Consider the following 21,769-nt stretch of genomic DNA (forward strand, 5'->3'; position numbering starts at 1 on the left):
TTTTGTGCATTACCCCAAATCATTCAAGTTCCGAGTCCTCTTGCCTTCCAGATCACATTCTCCGTATTTTATGGATTGATTTGTGTCCCCTCCAAAAGATATGTTGAAGTCTTAAACCCCAGAATCTGTAAATGTAAGCCTCTTTTGAAATAGAGTCTTTGCAGATATAATCAAGTCAAGATGAGGTCACATTGGATCAGGCCGGGTTTTAATTTGATAACTTATAAGAAGAGGGAAACTTGGACACGAACACACACATACAGCAGGGAAATACCATGTTAAGTCGGAGGAGAGGTTGGAGTTATGCCGCCCCACTTAGGGATACCGAAGATTGCTGGCAACCACCAGAAACTAGAAAGAGGCAAAGAAAGATCTTCCCCTACAGACTTCAGAGAGAGCATGGCCCTGCCAACACCTTGATTTTGGACTTAGAGCTTTCAAAACTATGAGAGAAGTCTATGTTATGTTAAGCCCCATGGTTTGTGGTCATTTGATACAGCAGCCCTAGGAAATGAATGTACTATATCCGGGGCACTTTTCTCAGGAAGGAAGAGGTGGAGCAAGAAGAAACACATTCGGCTCAGACATCATGAAGAACACAGACAGAAAGTCTTGAGGGGTGTGTGTATTCTGCTTCTCATTCCCTGGTCAGGAGATGAGCAAAGACCCCCGCCCCCCCGCCAAGGTCACCCTTAGCAAGCACACACCTGCCATCAGCCTAACATCAGATCATGCTATACTTGGGCATGTGGCTGGCAGAGCAGGGAAAGGGTGTGCTGTTAAGGACTAGCCATTTGCCTAACAACTTCACTACAAATTCAGCCAAGTATCCTGGGTACATGTAGGGAATAAAAGACAAGAGAAAAATCAGATTTCATGTGGGTGGCTGAACAGATTGTGCCTGATAACATGAGACAATTAGAGAATCAGCAAGGAGAAAGAAAGATGGGCTGTGAACCAGAGGGGAATAAAAATAGCTGCTTGGGGGGGAGGGATGATGATGATGATGGTGATGGTGGTGGTGGTGGTGGTGGTGGTGGTGATGTCAATGATAACAATCTCTCACACTTGTTACAACTTTATAGTTGGCAAAACACTTCTAATTCATGATGTCTAATTGTTGTCTAGTGAGGAAGGCCATTGGGGTGGGTGGGGCAAGAGGTCCCAGGACTTGCGCTTGGCACTGACTCCCAGGTTCTGCCTCTGTCAGCATGTGCGACAGAGCCGAGCTGACACTGGCATCACCCTCCACTGAGTCTCTGTGTCAGGAGGTAGTCATGGAAACTCACTCCCTTCCTAAGCTGATGAGGAGAGAATTAGGTAGAAAGGAGGAATCAAGTTAATTGCCTGTCATCCCCTCTCTGCTCTTTGTGTGTTGATTCAAATTAAGCTTTTTCAGTTTTCTGATGTCAGCAGATACCAAAGGATGAGAGCACAGGCCTGGGAGTCAGGACCTGCAGGAAACAGCCAGTTCTTAGAAAATCCCTGAACCCTTCTGCTTCTCTGTTTAGTTCTGACCCAAGCATTCAGGAAAACAAATTTCTTTGCCTGACTCCTCACCCCCTCTCCTGCCCCTCATTTCTGGCCCAAACTCTCTGAACTGCCTTCATTTTAACCATCTCTGACTCTGCATCCATTTAGTCAGCCATTACCCTCCTCTTGCAGAGAAAAGAGCAAAGAATTCTAATTGAATTCTGCATTTATTGAAATTCACTGTAGCTCAGAGGGAAGTAATTAAATAAGTCAGTTAAGTAAGTCGTCTGTGATGTGTGTTGCCCACATGGAGGGAAGTGGAGGGAAGACCTAGAGGTTTTTGGCAACTGGGATCACCACTAGCTTGATTGTCACCTGCGCAGAACAGGAGGAGGTCTCCAAAGATGAGGCCCTTTCCTTTCCCGTCCTATGATCTCTTCTCTACAGCCAGATGGAATTATTTGAGATTCCTTGCGTGCTCCTTGCTTGTTCATATCTTCAGCTCTTCAAAAGGTTTTCTCTGCCTAGAACACCCTCTGTACTTCTGAATTATGTCTTAACCCTGACAATACTTGTCTGGGAAGCCTCTTTAGGGCTGAATAGAGGACTTCCAAAAACCACGAAATCCCTTTACTATAGACAAAGAGCAGGTCATCAGTGTACACACAAATTCGACCTCCCCACTGTACTACAAGCATTGGGGGCAGGGACCCTGTCTCCCTTGATGATGTTTCCCAGCACTATACCATGCCCCGCACATGGAAGGTGGTAAATCAGTATTTACTGAATAAGCAGTTCGATGAAAGGAGTATAGAGGTTAGAGTATAGAAGAAAATATTTACTTATGATTTAGAGTTGAATGTTGGTTGTAATCTCTCTGGATTTCCATACTATTTGCATTTCACCCAAATAGTATGGCGGGCCCTGAGGCCTTTTTTTAGGGCCCAGAACAGGTTTGCCCCAAGAACTCTGCCTTGCTTCATTCAGGCCAGCGTCTCTCCTGGAACCTTTCACCACGTTGGCTCTGAAAAGTAGCAAGCTGTGAGGTTAAGTGCTGGCTCATGGTGGAAACTACAGAGGCAGAGGTGGTAGAATGAAGACTCCCAGGCTGACGGAGCTGAAGAGAGTGCTCGGAATTCTTCTAGAAGGTTCTTCCTGGGCCAGAAGAAAATTCTGGGAAAGGGATGTTGTCTCAGATTAGGGATAAGAAAGCTGCTGTCTAGGGAAAAGATGCCCCTCAGTAAGGATGAAGGTGACAGGATGACTCTCTCCTTGTATCTACATGGAGTTTATAGTTTTTATAGAAGAGTTCAGTATATTGGCACTCTTATCTGTCGTTAGCCAATGGGGACAATTATTCTGGACTTCCGTTTCCTTTTATATAAATGAAGGAGAGAGTAGAACCAAATGCTCTCCAAGGTCTGTCACCTGTTTTTGTTTTTTTTTTTTTTAAAGATTTTATTTATTTGACAGACAGAGATCACAAGTAGGCAGAGAGGCAGGCAGAGAGAGAGAGAGAGGAGGAAGCAGGCTCCGCGCTGAGCAGAGAGCCCAATGCAGGGCTCGATCCCAGGACCCTAAGACCATGACCTGAGCTGAAGGCAGAGGCATTAACCACTGAGCCACCCAGGTGCTCCTGTCACCTGGTTTTATACAAACAGATTATGACTTTGCTGTGTGACTGTTTTAGAAGTCAAACGTAGCAGGAGAGTGAGAGCATTGCATTGGGCAGGCCGCCTCGGGAAGTTAAGGGGTGGAGGTGGGTCAGGCAGGCTGAGGATCTTCCTGGGACCATGGCTCCGTTTTTTTCTCCCCGTCTTTTTCTCCCACCCATTTTCCTCTCTGGTGGAAAGCAGTGAATCCTAGCGGTTAGTTGCATGGGCTTGCGAATCAGGTAGATGTACACTTAAACCCCAGCTCTGCCCAGTTGAATGTGTGTGACCTTGGCCTGTTAGCCTGTTTCCTCACCTCCAAAACTGAGTTTATCTTCTCTTAAGGTAATCCTAAGGTTTTAATGACTTGGTGGAAAGGAAGGATACACAATATTTGCCATCCTTCTTCTTCATAAATATATTACTACTGACACTATGTTTTTATTTTTAGAACTCTCATTTTGACATGGAATTTTATTAATTTTAACCCACTGTCCTACTTTTTTTCTGTTTATTTTGCATGGAAAATCCTAGGAATCATGTACTTTTACTTCTTCAGATATGTAACAGTCTTAGTCCCCAGTTCTGCTTGCCCAATAAACCCCTTGAACTAGACGGCATGAGGTACAGGAAGCTAGCAGGCACACAGAATTTTTCCACCAGACTTACAATATAAATACTATTTTAGGCAATAACATTTTAAAAATGCTGGCATTAAAAGCATTCAGGAGTAACAGGTAACTAGTCACTGGGGATATAAATTTCCTTCTTACACACTTAAGGGTTAGAGGAATAAAGATGGGGCAAAGAAGCCTTGGATTCTTTGTAAAGTTCTTGTGTACTTCAAAATTTTACCAGCATCACAGTGGACATCTGTCACACCTGTGCACTAACAGCTCTTCACAGTAAATTTATTGAAGTTCAAGATGATAACACTTCATAAATTATCCATAAATTATATCTGGATTCTCTAGGCAATGAGAAATAGCTTCTGTAGGTGAAAAGGGAAGTGGTGAGAATATTCGAGTTCCTTCTAACTGCAATTTTGAATAACATCAACACATTATTTCTATTATGCCTTTCATTTCAGTTGTTGGAGTGGCCCTGTACAGACTCTGCACTAGGCCTTTATGAAGACTGTCCATGTAACATCTTTGGACAGCTACCCTGCCTGCTGCCCTCAGTTCTGAGGTCCTCTGACAGTCTAGGGGGAGTCCCTACTAACCTTACAGGTGAATGAAAAAACACAGAAGCAGGTGGTGGGCAAGAGCTGTCTTCTTCATTGTCATCAATCCAGAGCCTGGGAAGTGACTGGCACTTTGTAGACACTTAAGACTTAATGGGTTTAGGGTCTGAAAGTATTGGGTCTCTGTTAAGTAGGAGATGAAGATGCCTGGGTAGGAAAACCTTATAGTGTTATGAAAAACATTATCTAAGGCATGGTATGAACCATAGAGTTTAAAGTGAATCTATAGTGGGAGTGGCCACTTCCTTAACATCCTCATCCCGAATTACTCTGGAGTTGAGTCTCTGAGAATACAGGAATGGAGTCAGAGGACCTTCTTAGTGAGAGCTACTGGGCAGGGGTAGCAAGGTTTAAAAGCAAGCCCAGGTCCCAATGTGGGACAATGTCTCCCATGGGGTGAGGAATTTCCCTCATCAGCTGCAGCCAGATTCTACAGAGAATAAAGTGCCCTTATAATTCAGCATACAGCAAACAAAAGGAATGACCACAAGGGTATAGGCCCACAACTGCACAAGGTCAGCCTGTTGGTTTAAGTAGAGGCTTGAAGGAAGAGAGACTGGCTATTCTGCAATGGTTTACTGGCTGAGATTTCAAGGACCCCTGGCGAGTTGACAATTATATCTGTTCATTTTTTCCATCACTGTGATGAATCATGCCTCTGATGACAATTGTGTGTGTGTGTGTGTGTGTGTGTGTGTGTGTATGTGTGTATAGAGTCATGTTTTACGAGCTTCTTTCTGAATTATTGCTTGTCATTCAGGGACCTCCCAACTACTTGAAGATTGCCCGGATGGAGTCAGATGTTAGCTGGGGAGGTAGAACATTCTGTTTAGGAAGAAGCAGTTGGTTAAACCTGCCACTCAGGGAGGTCCTGGCTCCGGGAGTCTTCTTCCTATCTCACGCCACAGAACACAGCACTGTCGTTCTGAGCGGGCCCTGGCCGATGGCCTCATGGCCTGTCAGCTAAGGGTGGGCACAGGGAGTCCATTCTCCTCTCCTTCAGCAAGACAGGATCTTGAGGAAGGCTTTACGGAACTCGACATTGAAGGTGGTATAGATCACGGGGTTGAGGGCACTGTTCACGTAGCCCAGCCACGTGGTGGCGCTGTAAAGCTCTGGGGACACATGGCAGGCTTGGCAGTGAGTATTGAGAACGTGGGTCAAAAAGAAGGGCAGCCAGCAGACAATGAAGGCCCCTGGGTTGCAAAAGAAGAGAGAAACTGGGTCAGGGGTTTGCTTACTCCTTATGTTATAACATGAAAATGACTCACGGTTGTTTGCTTTGTGCCAGCCACCATGCTGGAATTGTACATGCCCCTTTAATTTTTATACCAACCCTATGAAGGAGGTGTGATTAGCCACCTCATTTTTCTTTCTTTCTTTTCTTTTCTTTTCTTTTTGGATGAGAAAATTACATGTTTACATCTTTGATTCATCTCAGGCCTTTGTTCCTAAATCAACTTTTCTAGTTTGATATTTAGGTAGCTCTTTACTAGTCTTTTCTACTTCTCAGTTCAATTCAAATATTTATTTAATGTCTAGCCGTGCAAGACATGACCCTAGGCACTGACAGGGAAGAGGACCTTAAAGACATGACTGACGTTTCCTGCTGTTGAAATTACATCCAGGTATCCTCATGAAGTCCCTGAGACATGAGAAAGGAAGGTTTGTCAATGGCAGTGAACAAGATGAATCGCCTTCACTAACTCTACATGCTATCTGTGATTTATCAACTTTTTCTCTTTAAATACATTTTCTATTTTTCTACTATAAAAATGAACCCTGATTTTGTACATTATGGAAAACTTGGTAAATACAGAAAAGTAGAAAGAAGAAAAATAACCACCCACCACTCAAAGACAATCACTTTTGACATCTTGGTGAATTAATTTTCATGTTTTTCTTTCTCTGTCTTTGAAATAATCTAGATGTTATCACACCATATGACAGCAGTTTTTTGCATCCTTATTTTTTCACTTAATATTTTAGAATAAGTAAGACTTTATTAAATATCCAATATATGCCAGACACTTTTATTGAATTATTATCTTATTTATTATTTGATTTATCCATTTTAATTTCATAGGATAGACAACAAACACAATGAATAAATGCAATTCAGTTAGGTCACATGTTCAATTTTATATTTCATAATTTCAGCCCAGGTCTTTTGAATTTTCCCCAAAGTTAACATTGATACACAAACCCTTCTCAATTGTATTGCAAGCATTTATAAATATTACCACTATTGGATTTCCATTTCTGACAAATGTGTTTCCTTAGTACCCTCTGCCAGCTTCAACAAACTCAACCTAACCCAACCAAATTCAACCCAACTCAACCCAACTCAACATGATCCAAACTCACCAAGCACGATTGCCAGCATCTGGGTTGCCTTCTTCTCCCGAAGTGGCACTCCACGAGGCTGCAAGGGCCCCAGCTTTAGAGATGTCGACAACCTGCCATTACTGAGTTTTCGAACCTCTAAGCTGAGCTTGGGTGCCATGGTGGGGCTGAGGGAGTTCCGAGTCCTCCCCTCCCTCTTCAACTCTCCCCCGGCCTCTTGGAATCCGGGTCGCTCCAAGGCAGTATCTTGGCAGATGCTGTAGTAACGCTTCAGCTCCATGTGTGCCTGACTAGGGGAGAGTGGCTGTAGGTGGGACAAGAGAGGATCCTGACATTTTTGGGGACACTGTTTATCTTCTGCATGTTCCTGAAAAGGAAAGGGCATGCAAAGAAGTTAGAGGAAATCATCATTCTGTGAAACCTCCGGAGAGCACATCTGAGAATGTGGGATCATGAAAAGTTAAGGTACATGAAATCTGCTTCTGACTTCACAACTAAAAAATACCTACCAGATATAGAACATTTGAAAATCACAATGGTCCCTCGAGGAGGATAGTATAGGAGTATAGCTTGGCCTTTTTGAGTTAGAATGAGCTAGATATACAGAGGAACATGTGAAATGATGCTACTAAGATGTAAATCACAAAATCTGGAATGTGGGAAACTCTGTTAGACAAATGACTCAGTTTTTTTCAACAAATAAATGGCAACAACAACAACAATCGCATTTACCAGTTGCAAAGTATGGGTCTTATTTGAATTTCGAGTCAAATAAACTATGAAAGACTTGTAGGACAATTGGAATAATGTGAACACTGACTGGATATTTAATGATAATAGGAAGTGATTTATTTGCTTAGGGTTAGGTATTATGGTCATACATTTTATAAGGTCTTCCTTAGAGAGTCTTACAGAAATATTTTTGCTGAAATGTTATGATGTTTGAGATCTGCTTCATAAGAATCCAATGGGCATGGATGAGTGTGTGTGGGGGGTGCAGATGAAATGAAATAAGATTGGCCATGAGTTAATTGCATGAGTTAATTGGCCCTGACTTAGTTGTATTTCTGCTTTTTTTATTTTTGAAAATTTCCATAATAAAAAGTGAAAAAGAAAGAAAGAAAGAAAAGATAAGAAAACCCAGGATTTTCACCTCAGCTTTCCTACTTATTGGAAGGACCCTTGGGCAAGTTAATTAAATACCTCTGAATCTCATTTGTAAAACAGAAAAGAAGTTGGGAAATTTTGGTTTAGGTTGGGTAGACCCTGAGAGTATGTGGACATTTCTGGTTATTTGGTGGGGATGTGTGTGTGCTCAACATCTAAACTTCTTTCTGTGTTTGAAGAATCAGACACTATATCAATCTCGAATAGCAGGCAGGACCCTTTAGCTCCCATTACTGAAGCTATAAAAGTCATATATTCACTCTCCACACATCCTTACTAGACATCTAGAGCTCTGGCACATAAACTAAGCCCAGCCAATTAGAAATTTGCACCAAAGACCTTGAACTGGAGCTGGTGAAGCAGGGACACTTGAGAATTTGTCTAGCAGTGATATGAGTTGCAGGTCTTCCAACCTGGTTCTTCCTTAGGCATGAACAGCATCATCTGAAGTTATTCTCCAACCTTCTCACTGAGTCTGAGCTACTTACTATCCTTCCAGTAAATTCTTTTTTCTATATGTTAGTGTCAACAGCCAAGAATGCTCATTATTCTCTCCTTAGTTCAAGAAATCACAGAGCTCCAAGTGATCCTTCCCAGATTGTATATTGGTGAGTGTATTTTTCCTCTCTGTAAATCCTCATCACTACCTTCATGGTGGGCATAAAGAAACACTGGATTCTTTGGGTCAGTCTGGCAGAACCCTCCACTCCCAGATGGTAGGACAGACCAATTTCTCCAAACTCCTGGCAATGCCAGCCTCTTGCTTCTCTATTCTCTCTTTAGTAGTCTCCACTTTTCTCCTTTTGGGCTTGGAGTCTCCTCAGACCTTAGATCTGCTGTAGGCAACTTGAACATTCTTAACTATTAAAAAAATTATTTACAGTAAGACTCTCTAACTGCTACACCAGGACTATAAAAAAATGGTTAATTGGCTGTACAGAGATGGGACAAAAGTCAGAATGAGTTCTTAAAATTTTATTCCTAATATTGGCTTGGAGTTCAGGGAGAGGAATATTGATCTTCTAACACCTCCATTCTGCACTCAGCTTGTGTCGGGGTGGGGCAGGGCTGGCTTGAATCCTTGAAAGGATAAGGATAAGGGTGACCATGAAATTGTCTTGGTTTTCCCCCTTATATAGTGGGAAATAGGACACTTGAAAGTCTCACATTAGCCTCTCTTCTGTGTTTTTCTTGGCTCTGCCCATGTGTGTTTCATTGACACCCTTTTCCTTCTAGCCAGGTGACTCTAGATGGCATTTTCACACCATGTCCAAGCGTCACTGGTTCCAGTCATTGAGATCTAGCTCAAGAGTGATATGCTTTCTGTAGATCACTTGGTGATTCTTATTCTGAAGCTCAAATCAGGATTTCATATTTGTTATATATAAGAGATACAAGTAAAACATTGGGACCATTCCGTTCTGTGGTGAAAGTGGAAGCAAGTCAAGTCAGAATGTTGAGAAAAGGTATCTTATATTTCTCCTGTAACCAAATACATGGCTTACTTACCATTTGTCCAGTGGCATCTGATGGAATTCTGTCCCTTATTGAAAACTGCCGAATGGGGTGCAGCCTTAAACAGGAAGACTAGGGTGGGTTGAAGGAGAGACAGTTGTAGGTTAAGGTCGCCATGGTTGAACCATATGGCTGATAATGTTTCAAATATCTTCAATGTTTGTCCATATCCTCAGCTTCAGGTCCTTACCTCCTATTTCATGGGAACCAATATTTTTGTTCTATCCAAACTGTGGGACTTCAATTTTGAGAGACTGATTCTTACTCAGGTCATTAAAGCTTAATCTGAGTATCTGCACTGGACCTCCCTTCAACATCAAATTCAGTTCTCACTCTGTTTATGAAGCCAATTCCTGAGCATATTGACCTTTTCTCTCATAACCTCCATGGCACTTCTATTTTGGTGCTTAATTGTCTTCATCTCAAACCACAAACTTCCCGGGGGCTGTTAGTTAACTTCGGGTAGAGGGGTGCTCTATCTGCTTGTCTAGATTCTAAACTCCATGAAGGCAGATGCTGTATAATATTCCTGCTGTCCCTTCCCTAGCAGGCGGCAAGCATGTGCTGGACACGGGGATGAGCCGACTTTCCAGATCAAAGCAAATGGAAGGTCAGTGCTGAAGCAGCTCCTTTTCAGAGCCTTGAAAGGCCCAATAACATATCATCAGCACTCCCTTTCCTCAGCTGGTCAGCCCCTTGACACAGAGACACACCTAGTAAGAAAAAGAGCTTTCTATGGCCCCAGTGATTCTTGGAATAAGTGGTCTGCTCAAAAGCCAATCCTGGGACCTACCAGCAATACACGGGACAGCTGCCACCCTACAGCTGCCAATTGATGTGACACTTGTACCATTGGGCATTTGGGGGCAATGAAGAACTTCGATGGAAAGCAGAAGACATCCAGAAACTATCCTATCACCTTGCCAAGCAATGTGAGCTCTAGGGAAGACTCACAATGCACTTTCTGGATTCGATTTCCTACTCTAAAGCAGAGCCAATACGAGCAGATTCAAAGGTGGGTGTGATATGTGTGTCTCCGATGTGGGGTAGCATGAGCAGAAGCAAGGACTTCTGGACACAAGGCTAGGAAGCTACGGGGTCGGGCCCTGTTCTCCCTCTGCCCCTCCGAGGGGCTTACCTGTTGAGGGAAGCCGGGTCTGACACTGATGCACTGACTGTTCTGTCGAGTGAGGATCCGTTTCCGTCTCCTCTGTCTCAGCACCATGTAGATCCTGGTGTAGACGAGGACAGTCACTCCGAAGGGCAGGTAGAAGGACACCACTGAAGAGTAGATGACAAAATCAGGGTTGGAGATGGAGCAGACACTGGGGTCTCCTGTGAGTGAGAGAGAAGGAGAAAGCAAAGCAGTTTGCCAATATGAGACATCAGTGGGGAGCACACAAAATGGCCCCATACCATGTGTGGTGTCTTGACCATTTAATCCTCACAGAACATGGGGAAGCAAGGGTGCTGGGCCCACCTCCCCCCTCACTGAGTCTTAGGTCACATGTGCCTCGTTTGTGGCGGCTTTCACCAGCTCCTCAGTCAGAAGAAGCTCTTCTTTCCTCTGTGTCCCACAGCCCTTGCCTTGCCTCTTCGCTGTGGTTAGCCCACGCGGCTGCTTGTTAAGTTGTGGGGACGGGGATATTATGTTGTCAGTTCCCTGAAGGGAGAAGGTCCAATTCATCATTGTGCTGCTCACAGTTCCCTTAAAAAGAAAATTACCCAGCGATTACATGCCAGACACTCTCCACACTGGGACTACAAACATGTCTGTCCTTGAAGGGCTCAGTCTAGACAGACAGGCGGTCTTCCTGAATGCTGTGTTCAGTGTTACAGAGGAATGTGGCCTGGGAGCCTGGGGAGAGTGTCATAGAGCAATAGGGCAGAGGTTCCCGGGAGTGAGGCAGCTCCCCAGAAAAGCGCCTGCTGGTGTGGAGACATTTGTTGAGAATGCCAGATCTCCGATTTGATCCTGAGGTCCAGGGCAGGTTGGGTCTGAAGACGGGGAATTCTACTTTTTAGGGAATCTCAGGACTGGTCAGGAGTAGGATGGGGAGAGAGCTGTTAGGGAGATTGTCACTGTGGACAATGTGAAATGAGGAGCACCTTCATCCCTGCTTTATGTCCTGAAATGCACCTGTCCCTACACGTTAGAAAGTCCCTGTGGTTTTGCCTTTTTTGCTACCAGGTGTTAAAATTCCTTCAATGCCCAGAATAAGGCCTGTAATGTGCCTCGTCTGGAAGAGAAAAGGGAGGAAAATAAGTATCTTCCAGATGGTGTGCCAAGGACTTGATGCATATCATCTCACCTAATTACTGTGGCACAGGGGCTATTACTGACTCTATTCTCAGATAAGCAGGTTAAGTCTCAGAAAGGTTCAATAAATGGCCCAGCACCCCACACAGTCTGAAAGAGGCCCAGCCTGGATCTGTTTCTCCAGTCATTCTGACCTTAAAAACCAACGTTCTTTCTGTGATTTTGATTCACCTCCCTCTACCATGATAATTGGCCCCCCCCTCTATCAGTGGGAGGCCAGCACTGTCAGCAACAGCTATTGGGACGCCCAACCACTCTTCATAAAGGGTAGGGGATTCTCAGCAACCCCAGATCTGGCCTTGGAGGATATAGCCGCAGAAGCGAGCTAGTAAGGAGAGGGCCGCAGCCAGCCACATGGGCCCCTCATTCTGCATTTTGGTCTTCTGAGCTAGGCAGAGGCTAGGTCTGGGGTGGGAGACCCAGGTCTGCCATTTACTAACTCTGGGGCACATGGCTTAACTACGCCAGGCCTCAGCTTCATTATCTGAAAAGGAGGATAAAAATAAGGTCTCATGGAGGGGTTGTGAGATTAAATGAGGAAAAATGGTAGCTATTATTACTACTATTTATTCTTTACTATGAACTATGTATAATATACCTCCTCTGAGATGTTTGAACGTAAAAGGCAAGGTATCATTTGGAATGAAAACCTGGAGAGAGACTTACAAAGAAAACTATCTGTAGGGGAGGGAGAGGAGCAACGGCTAATCATTTAAGAAAAAAAAGTGTACTCCGTTCTCAGCGAGGCATTTTAATGAGAGCACTCACACGAGGATCTTGAGGAGCTGCTCCCAAGGGTTTTGATCCTCTTGGGAGGAGGGTAAAATTCAGGAAAAATTAATATCGTCTCGCCAAGTCTGTGTCAGCATCCTTTAGGAAATGGCTTATAAAACTTCAAGCAGTGGTCATCAGATGGACATTTTCTGGTGTTCTGGGGGAGACAGGGTTGGAGGTGGGACAGGGTGGCAGATGCTGGTCTTTCTGAACCTATCAGGACTCGTGTAGGCAGTGATCAGCCCTCTTCCTGAAATCAGCTCATCTGGGGTCAGCATCTGACCGTGACTTAAACACCTCCTGTGAAGAGAGGCCTGAGCACCCTTTGCTAGTGAGAAGGGGAGCAGGGATAGATGCCTTCCCACTATTTGTCTGGTTACCATTGCTGGTTTTCGGGGTAGGTCCCCTTCGTCCCTCCAGATGTAACTTCGACCCTTCTGTACCCTCCTCTGGGTTCTGGGAAGCTGACCTTTAGATTTTATATGTTAACTCTGACTTATTTTTCCCCAAGTTTTTATTTAAATTCCAGTTAGTTAAGGTCCAGTGTAATATTAGTTTCAGGTGTAGAATTTAGTGATTCGTCACTGACATACAACGGACCGCCAGTGCTCATCACGAGTGTGCTCCTTCATACCTAAGGGTACTCAAAACGCCTACTTTTAAAAAGCGGATATAGTGTAGAAAGTGGATACACCGGCACATGCACACACACACGTGTGTGTATGCATACTTGTTTCAAGCATTATCTTTACGATTATTAGTGTTTGCTTCTAGGGAGGGTCACAGGATAGCTAACGATCTAGGGTAGAAGGGAGACCTACCGATATGTGTGTCGATGGATCTCCATACCTTCTGTTTTATCATGGGCAAGTAATTATTTTTCCATTAAAATATCGAAAGCAAACACATGAGACAGAGTGAAGAGAGAACACAGAGCTATTTCACAATCCCTGAGCCTGCACAGTCATCCCTTCCTTCCTCTCTTATCTGAGTAAACTGCTGCCTGTTCTTAGATCAAGCTCTGTGGTCTCATCCACAATTTCTCCAGGCCACAAAGTCCTGCGAGGTCTGGCAGTGGGTAAAATGACCCAGGAGGCTGGTAACCAGTGAGTGAGGGCCTGCCCCGGCTCCTACTGGGACTCCCACTTCCCGTGTGTCCTGTCGGCAGGATAGCAATTCTGGAAAGCTTCTTTCTGCTGAGTCCCAGATGAGGTGGTGAAGGCAATGGGGCAACCTGCCCTGGGAGATGAGCTGCCTTGTCTTGATTATTTAACCCAAACAGTACTGTGCTACTAGTACAGTAGCTATGGGATGAACACAAGAATGACGAATAGAGGAGACAAACGGACAAATGAGCACATAAGCAGTCGCTGGCTGGAAGACAGTGCGGAAAACCGGAGGGTCACGCCTCATTCTCTGAGATGTTGGATGTTTAGGCCAACTAGTCTTAACACTGAAGGAACAAAGGATGGTAAGAAGAACTCAACCACTTACTCATTCAACCAAAGTTTATGGAGCACCTACTGTGTTCCAGGCACCATGCTGGGTGACAAAATCCCTGGCTCCACAAAGGGATGGGAGAGGCTTTTGTGGACTAGCCTGGGAACTTGAGTCCCACAGTGATGCGAAGGGCAAGGCCAAAAGCAGGTTGACTCAACAATTTCATGACCTTAAAGCTCATGGAAGGATTTGTCTTCACCCTGTTCCCAGAGACAGGAGAGCCTGATGCATCTGAATTCAGGATGAGCCTGTTATTCTCTTAACTTTCTTTTGTCAACCGGTTTCTACCAGCTCCAGTGTTCTGAAAGCCAGGTGAGAGATTCTGTTGCTCAAATCTAGATAGTACTCCTCCATTTCCTTGTTTCAAAGGAAAATTAAGACTATAAGTCTTGTGTCTGTGAAACGAAAGGATCGGGCCGCCCATTCAGGGACTTTTAGAGTTTCCTCTAGCACCAGTACTCCATGCTGTCAATGATGGGGTTTTTAGCTAGACTGCTGGGTCCCTGCTGGGAGCTGGGGCAACACTGATCAGCCAGGCACCCCAACCTCGGCACTCTCTGTGACCAAAGGTCCTGCCTTACGTGCATTTCCAGAAATTCATGTTGCCCTTTTCTTGGACAGTAAGAACAACGCCGAGATGAAGGAAACTGAAGTTCAACCTTTTTCTGCCTTATGTTGTCTGATAATTCACAATCCCATAGGGCAGCTCATTTCATTAAGAAGGGCTCTGCCAGAAAGTTCTTTTGTGTTGCACAGCTTAGTGGAAATCCAGCCACTTCCGATATCAGGCGTCTTTGGCATTTTCCTGTCCTTTTCTCCTCTACTTTTCGCAGGGTGAGTAGAAACAAATGGCTGAGAGAAGTCATTTATATTGGGCTTTCATGTGAACTTAGGAACTTCCTTATAGATGGAACCCACATCCATCAAGATAATGAAGCCATACTGTGAAGGTCAGACTGAGGCAGAGGAGGACAGTTGGGCTTCCTTGCCTTGAGTTCTGCTCACTAGTTCCCTGAACTGTGTTCTAGGACAAGGTCACTGGCCTTTATATTCACCAGCAGAACTGCTGCTGTTCAGACTTTCTTGGAGCAGGTGCCTAGTTAAATTTTGACGCACAGAAACCTTTTCTAACACACAATAATCACGACAGTAGCAGTAGCCAATATCCACTGGACTTTACTGGACCCGACACTTGGAGGCTATACATGAATAAATGGAGGGCTTACTAATTAATCTTATTAATAAACTTAAAAGTAAGAGAGAGGGGGGCCCCTGGTTGGCTCAGTCAGAAGATCTTGGGGTTGTAAGTTCAAGTCCCACGTTGGGGATAGAGATTGCTACAATAAGTAAGTAAGTAAGTAAGTAAGTAAATAAATAAATAAATAAATAAACAACTGAGAAGAAGTCGTGCTAGAATAAATCATGTACATCTTTCAAGTAAGAGAGAGATTGAAAGAGATGAGAGAGAAGTGAGAGTGTACATGCTAAGCCACAGGCATTTTTTGCCTTCTCAATTCTATATTTGAAAATCCTTTTGGAAAGACAGTTTTCTGAGTTTTGTTTCTGGAATAATAATGATCTCACTGGTGGCAACAACACTGCAATTAGCTCATCATTCATCTTCACTTTAGATGTTGACATTAACTGGGAACTCGGTCTAATGTCAGATTTTGAGACTGTTTTTAACTGTTACTAGGTGTGTGTGTGTGTGTGTGTGTGTGTGTGTGTGTGTGCATGAGTACAACAGCCCCTGCCAACCTCCCAGAATAAATAAGAGGAGGCCCCCCACAGACTGAATGCTGGTGGGGATTTGCTGCTGGCCAGGAGTATGCGGTGCTGTGGTCTACTGATGGTAGTGAGTCTCATACTACAGAGTCCAACTTAGACTAATGTATTTTCGTATAGAAACTAAGATACAGAAGGTGGCTTAGTTAGCAGACAAACCCCAAAAGCGTATTCAACACTCACCAAAAATAGCATTTCAATACCAGGCAGCCTTTTAAGAGTTGTGTTAGGGAGTGTTGCTTTGGGGAGTATGTCTGTGTCCACAACCCTGTTTGTGTGTATATAGTGTTATTCAGGGAAAACAACAAAGTAACAAATGGTAAAGGGTAAATGAGAACATGGTGGTAACATTATATTTTAGGAACTCCCTGAGTTAACTAGGCAAATATTCACTGGATGACTCAACTACCCTTCAACGTGGCAGACAAAGAAACCTGACCTTGAGCGCATGGTCTGTGTTTGGCTGGTCTACATATGCTATTCCAATTTAATCCTCACTTAATCAGAAAAAAGCTCTATGAAGCAAGTACAGTGGAATTATGTCACACGTAGCATCAGATTTTAGTCAGTGATTAAAGTGAACATTATTTAGAGCTGAAATTTGCTTTGAAAATATCTCCTGAGTTACATGCAAAGATATACATGGTCTCGTTACAGCTCTGAAGGTAGTGAGTAAAGACCGTAAGATACATACCTTAATACGGCATATATTATAAAGAGTTTAAACACAACATGTGGTTTTAGAAATGAAGTTGTTGGTCTTACATGCAGGGGTGGGCATATAAAAAATGCTGGAAATTAACTTGCTCAAGTATATTCTTCAGTGTATTATTATCCCAAAGTTTTATCAATAAGAAAACTTAGAAAAGTTAAGTAGCTTGTTTTAGGAACACAGCTGGTACGTAGCAGAACTGAAGTTTGAATGTAACTTTTCTGACTCCAGAGCCTCTCTCTGTCTTCCCAAATGTGTTTTGACTTTTGACTTGTTGGGCAGCAAATGACTCTTTGATGACTATTCATAAGTTAGGATTTGCCAATATTTACATGCAATGTGTTACATATAATATCTGTATACATATAAATGCACAGCTGTGTGACTTGTACATCTACACCAGAAACTAATGACCTTGGAAGATAGTAGGCGTTAAACAAATCCAGATGAACACTGGAACATGACTTCATTAGTTCTCTACAAATACTCAGTGATAACTTCATTATATGTGCTTACAGTAGTTTCCATTCAACACGGGAAATTCCTGAGGCTGAAAGATGTACGTGGAACAGCCAAAGAAGGCATTGTTCCATATGAGGTGTAAATTTGGATCGATGTCTTATGTCTAAAAAAACAAACATCTCAGATATTCACATTGTTAATCCATATGTCTATCCATCCACCCGTATGTCTGTCCATCCATCCAGTAGAAGATGTAGAAGATGTACGATGTGCCAGAATTCATGGCCAGAATTTTTGTATATTAAGATATAATAAATACACTCTTCAGTAATTTAGGGATACTAGTTCCCAAATGCCAGAAGTGATTTTTGTTTAGTACAAAATTAGAACTATATATCCCATTTGAGGGCTTTTATAGTGTTATTTTGCATTGTAAGTCTAATATGTATTGTCATCTTTTCATTAGCAAATCTCACCTGAATTATTAAGATAGCTTAATTTTTTTAACTGGCCCCTTGCCTCCCACAAGTACAATGACATTTCTTTCAAAGCAGGGAGAGGCCAGATTTTTCACTAACTGGGGAAGAAATTTATGTGCTAATAATTGATGAGGTTCTGCTTTGTACTTGAATCAAAACCCAAAGCTTTGCAGTCTGTGGGATCCTTATTTGATTATGAGGTATGCTGATCAGGGTAAGACATTTCCAGGCTCAGAAACACTCAGGGTCACTCAAGGGTGCCATGAATCCCATGGGTGTCGGTAAGAGGGGCCATCACTGTTACCTGTGGTGTTGAGGCCAAAGAGGAGAGGGCAGGAGACAGCAAAGGCCAGCACCCAGACAGCTGTGATCATGAGGGCCACGCGCCGACAGGAGCTCTGTCCCGTGCCGTGTTGATAGTGAACCGGCATGACCACCGCGGTGTACCTGGGAAAGGAAGGGGGGAGGGATGGCCATGATGAGAAGGGATGGAGGAATCATTCCAAAAGTGAACAGAGGTTCCTAGAGAACCAAAGAGGTGCTACATGTGGCAGGAGAAGAAGAGTTTGGTTGGAGAAAGAGAGAAAGGGTATTTGAGTGAAAATGGAGAAAGGTTGTGCTAAGAGAGATGAAGAACTCCCTAAACAGGGAGAGGGGGAAAGAAGAATAAAGTTAGTAAAACAACAGACTGGGCCATTAGCAGGCCCCTTTGCCAGAGGTGGTTGAAGCCCAACATACCTAAAACTTGTACTCATAGACCCGAACCCTCATGACCCTGGGTGCTGGTCTGTGTGCCTTTACTTTCTCCCACAGTATTTCAGATGATGATAGAACTGGGCCCAAAGAGGATGTTTACCCCTGCTTGTATCCTAATATAAATTCTACCCCTCCTAGTGACAACTATTCCAAGTGGCAGAGATTTTAAAAATAGAGATGAGTAATATCTAGTGAAGACTTATTTCAAAACCCAGTTTTCATGCTCTCTTAGTCCATTCAGGCGGCTCCATCAAAAATACCAGCGACTTGGAGGCTTAAACAACAAACATTTATTTCTCACGGTTCAGAAGGCTGTGAGGTCCAAGATCAAAGCACTGGCAGATTTGATGTCTGGGGAGGGCCCACTTCCTTGTTCATAGATGGCTATTTTCTCACGGGGGTATCACATGGCAAGATGGGCGAAGGAGCTCCTGGGTCTCTTTTCTATGGGCACTGATCTCATTCATGAGGGCTCTACCCTCATGACCTCATCATCGCCCAAAGGTCCCACCTCTTAATACCAATACTTTGGGGGGTAGGATTTCAACATACAAATTTGGGGGAGCCACCAACATTGGGTCTACAACACACGGTTTTCCACGGTCAATGCACAGTTCTTTGTGTTATAGAACATTGTCTTTTCTGGGATAATCCTCTCACACATTTCTAGCTACTGAGCCAAAAGATAGCTGGTCTCGTACATCTACTCATGACATCTTCCCCACTTATTCATGCATCTCTTTCCTACCAGCTTCTCTCTGCGATGGCCACAGCCTCCCGTGGTCCCTGCCGCCAGACTCTAAAAGTAGATTTCATCATGTCCTTTCCATCCTGGGCCCCCCAGCAGGAAACTGCTTGAGAAAGGCAGAATTTTTTTTTTTTTAATTTTTAAAATTAACATATAATGTATTATTAGCCCCAGGGGTACAGGTCTGTGAATTGCCAGGTTCACACTTCACAGCACTCACCATAGCACATACCCTCCCCACTGTCCATAATGCAACCACCCTCCCCCCGCCGCCCCCCCAACAACCCTCAGTTTGTTTTGTGAGATTAAGAGTCTCTTATGGTTTGTCTCCCTCCCGATCCTATCTTGTTTCATTTATTTTTTTCCTACCCCCCAAACCCCCCATGTTGCCTCTCAACTTCCTCATATCAGGGAGATCATATGGTAATTGTCTGAGAAAGGCAGAATTCTAAGACAGTCTTCGAGATGCCTGCCCTGTACTATTCCTCACATTGAATGGAGACTGAACTTGAGAATATCAAGTGCTATCACTGCTGTGATTAGATTACTAATCAATAAATAGACTGAGTGAATCAAAAGGGAGATTATCCTGGGTGGGCCTGGCTTAATCAGGGAAGCCCTTAAAAGGCACTGAGCAAGTTCAATAATGAGACAACTGTCTCATGGGTGGAGAGACAGAGTTCCCAAGTATGATCTGTTACTTGATGGCTCAAATCATGCTGTAGCCTTGGTAATCCTCAGAGGTCCTTGCACACCACAAGTAGTAAGAAGCTGTTCATTGCTTGCCTTGCAAATCCTGAAGACCTACAAAAGAGGACAATTCGAATCTTAGCCAAGCTCAAGAACTCTAGTGTGTGTAGCTGTGTCTACAAAGGCTCAAGTTTTCTTTGTCTTCTCCTTGTCCAGGGAAGCCAGAGGCCAGATTCAGAGCAGGATCCTCCTTAGTTCCTCTTGGGTCCCTCAAGGCTTGGGGCTGAGGAAGGGAAGAACATACCCTGGGCTGGAGGGGCTGGGCACACATGCCTGCCGAAATCTGCACCTCTTGTGCACCTGGCCTTAGAGTTGACGTGTTAGCAATTATATTCCCACAAAAGCAGCTCTGAGGGAGAAGATAGAGGCGGACTCTGCGAGACTAGGCCTTGGTAGCATGACATGGGCAGAGGTGGCTTCTTTCTCAAGAGGGAGAAACAGAGGTCCTTATTTAATAAGTTCAAATTAAGATCCCACCATTCATCCCAGCGGCAGCCTGTGAGATCTCAGTTCCCCTCTTCTGAGGCACAAACGCTGTAAATCCTCTCTTGAGTCCCTAACCCGGCGATCAAGGAGTGGGCGAGTCGTACCTGGTGTTCCTCTAGGCTTCTCACTCTTCTCGGTACTTTGAACTCTACTGGGTCAGTGGGCTGGGGCTTGGAGTCAGATCTGTCTGGCCCCTAGCAGTGATCCCTGAGGTGCCTTGGAAGAGAGGCTGAGCCTTGAACCCAAACGGCTATGGTGACCAAACAGCCACTGGGAGATGGGAAAGAAAGGTATGACCCACTTCCTTCTCGCCGGACCTGCAGCTGTGCCCAGCCTTCTATATACTTAATGTCCTTTCGTGAAAAAGACGCTGACTCCCCCATACATTTGTGGTGTGCTGCTCAATGGCTAACAACTGGTCTTCAGGAGAAAACAGCCCTAACTGGTACCATCTGTCAATCTTCATGGTGCAAATACTCCCACCGTTGCCCATTTCAAGCTACACCAAAGGTTTAATACCTCGCTCAACCAGTTCCTAAAATTTTGCCTTGCAGCTCTTGCTAGTCTTCATGAGCTTCCGTAAGCCTGCCACTGAGCACACTGTCCTAGGTACGCGTTAATAATGTTCAGCAACTCCCTGGAAGCTCCCGTTAATTCAGTCAGGGTAGGCAATGCTGGCTCCATTTTATTTCATTTGTTTATTTTTTAAAAGATTTTATTTTTTTAATTGACACAGAGAGAGATACAGTGAGAGAGGGAACACAAACAGGGGGAATGGAAGAGGGAGAAACAGGCTTCACACTGACCAGGGAGCTCCATCCCAGGACCCTTGGATCATGACCTGAGCCGAAGGCAGATACATAAGGACTGAGCCACCAGGTGCCCCCTGGCTCCATTTTATAGAGGAGGAATCGGAGACAGAGAGAGGTTGCTTGATGAACTCAAGGTTCCAAAGCTGGTAGAAGAGCCAGGTGTCCCCCCACTGAGGCCTGTGTCTCTCCTGTGTGCCCCACTCTCTCTCAAGGGCACTGTCAAGTCTCTGAGGACTTGTGGGGACAAGGGCTTCCTCAGGGCAGGTGGCCTTAAAGGGTGGTTTCTATTTGAGAGTACTGTGGATTCCCAGAAACTTCCTCAGTTAGTTTGATTCTATTAAGTACGGGGTGGGGTGGGGCGGGGCGGGGGGGGGCGGTCCTGTTAAAATACAGATTCCCAGGCCACGCCCCTGGCTATTCTAATTAAGCACTTCCAGAGTGGAACCCAGAAATGTGCATTTGCATTTTGAACAAGCCAGGGCATCTTACAATCCCGGCAAATTTGCGAAAAGTCTGAATTAAGGAAAATTTCTGTCAAAAAATTTCTTGATAACTTGGGTAAGAAGTGAGAGATGAAACTACACTTACTGCTGTTACGTTCTATTTTTTTTTTTTTTCGTATTGTTTTCTGAACACGATTAAACTTTTGGAATAAACGAGCCCCCCCACCCGGAAATCGCCCACACGCAGGATTTTCCCCGCCCGGGAGCCAGCCGCGGGGTCAGAGCCGTAGGTGCCGTTCCGGAACTAGCCAGCGGAGGGCACCCTAATGCAGCGAGAGCTGCC

The 21,769-nt window shown here is 44.3% G+C and overlaps 1 protein-coding gene across 1 annotated transcript in view; it reads right to left on the minus strand.

Annotated features, from left to right (window-relative positions):
• Positions 1–5,302: 5,302 nt before the first annotated feature.
• DRD3 (dopamine receptor D3) overlaps positions 5,303–21,769 on the minus strand; it is a 38,616-nt gene continuing 22,149 nt past the window's right edge. Inside the window, exons 4-8 of the mRNA XM_082692221.1 lie at positions 17,736–17,878; positions 10,538–10,734; positions 9,394–9,471; positions 6,739–7,084; positions 5,303–5,567 (exon numbers count right to left, since the gene is read on the minus strand). Coding sequence (XP_082548347.1) covers positions 5,371–5,567; positions 6,739–7,084; positions 9,394–9,471; positions 10,538–10,734; positions 17,736–17,878 — 961 coding nt within the window. The 3' untranslated portion in view covers positions 5,303–5,370. The remainder of the gene's footprint in view (positions 5,568–6,738; positions 7,085–9,393; positions 9,472–10,537; positions 10,735–17,735; positions 17,879–21,769) is intronic.

Source organism: Mustela nivalis, assembly GCF_964662115.1.
Source record: "Mustela nivalis genome assembly, chromosome: 1".
NCBI lineage: Eukaryota > Metazoa > Chordata > Mammalia > Carnivora > Mustelidae > Mustela > Mustela nivalis.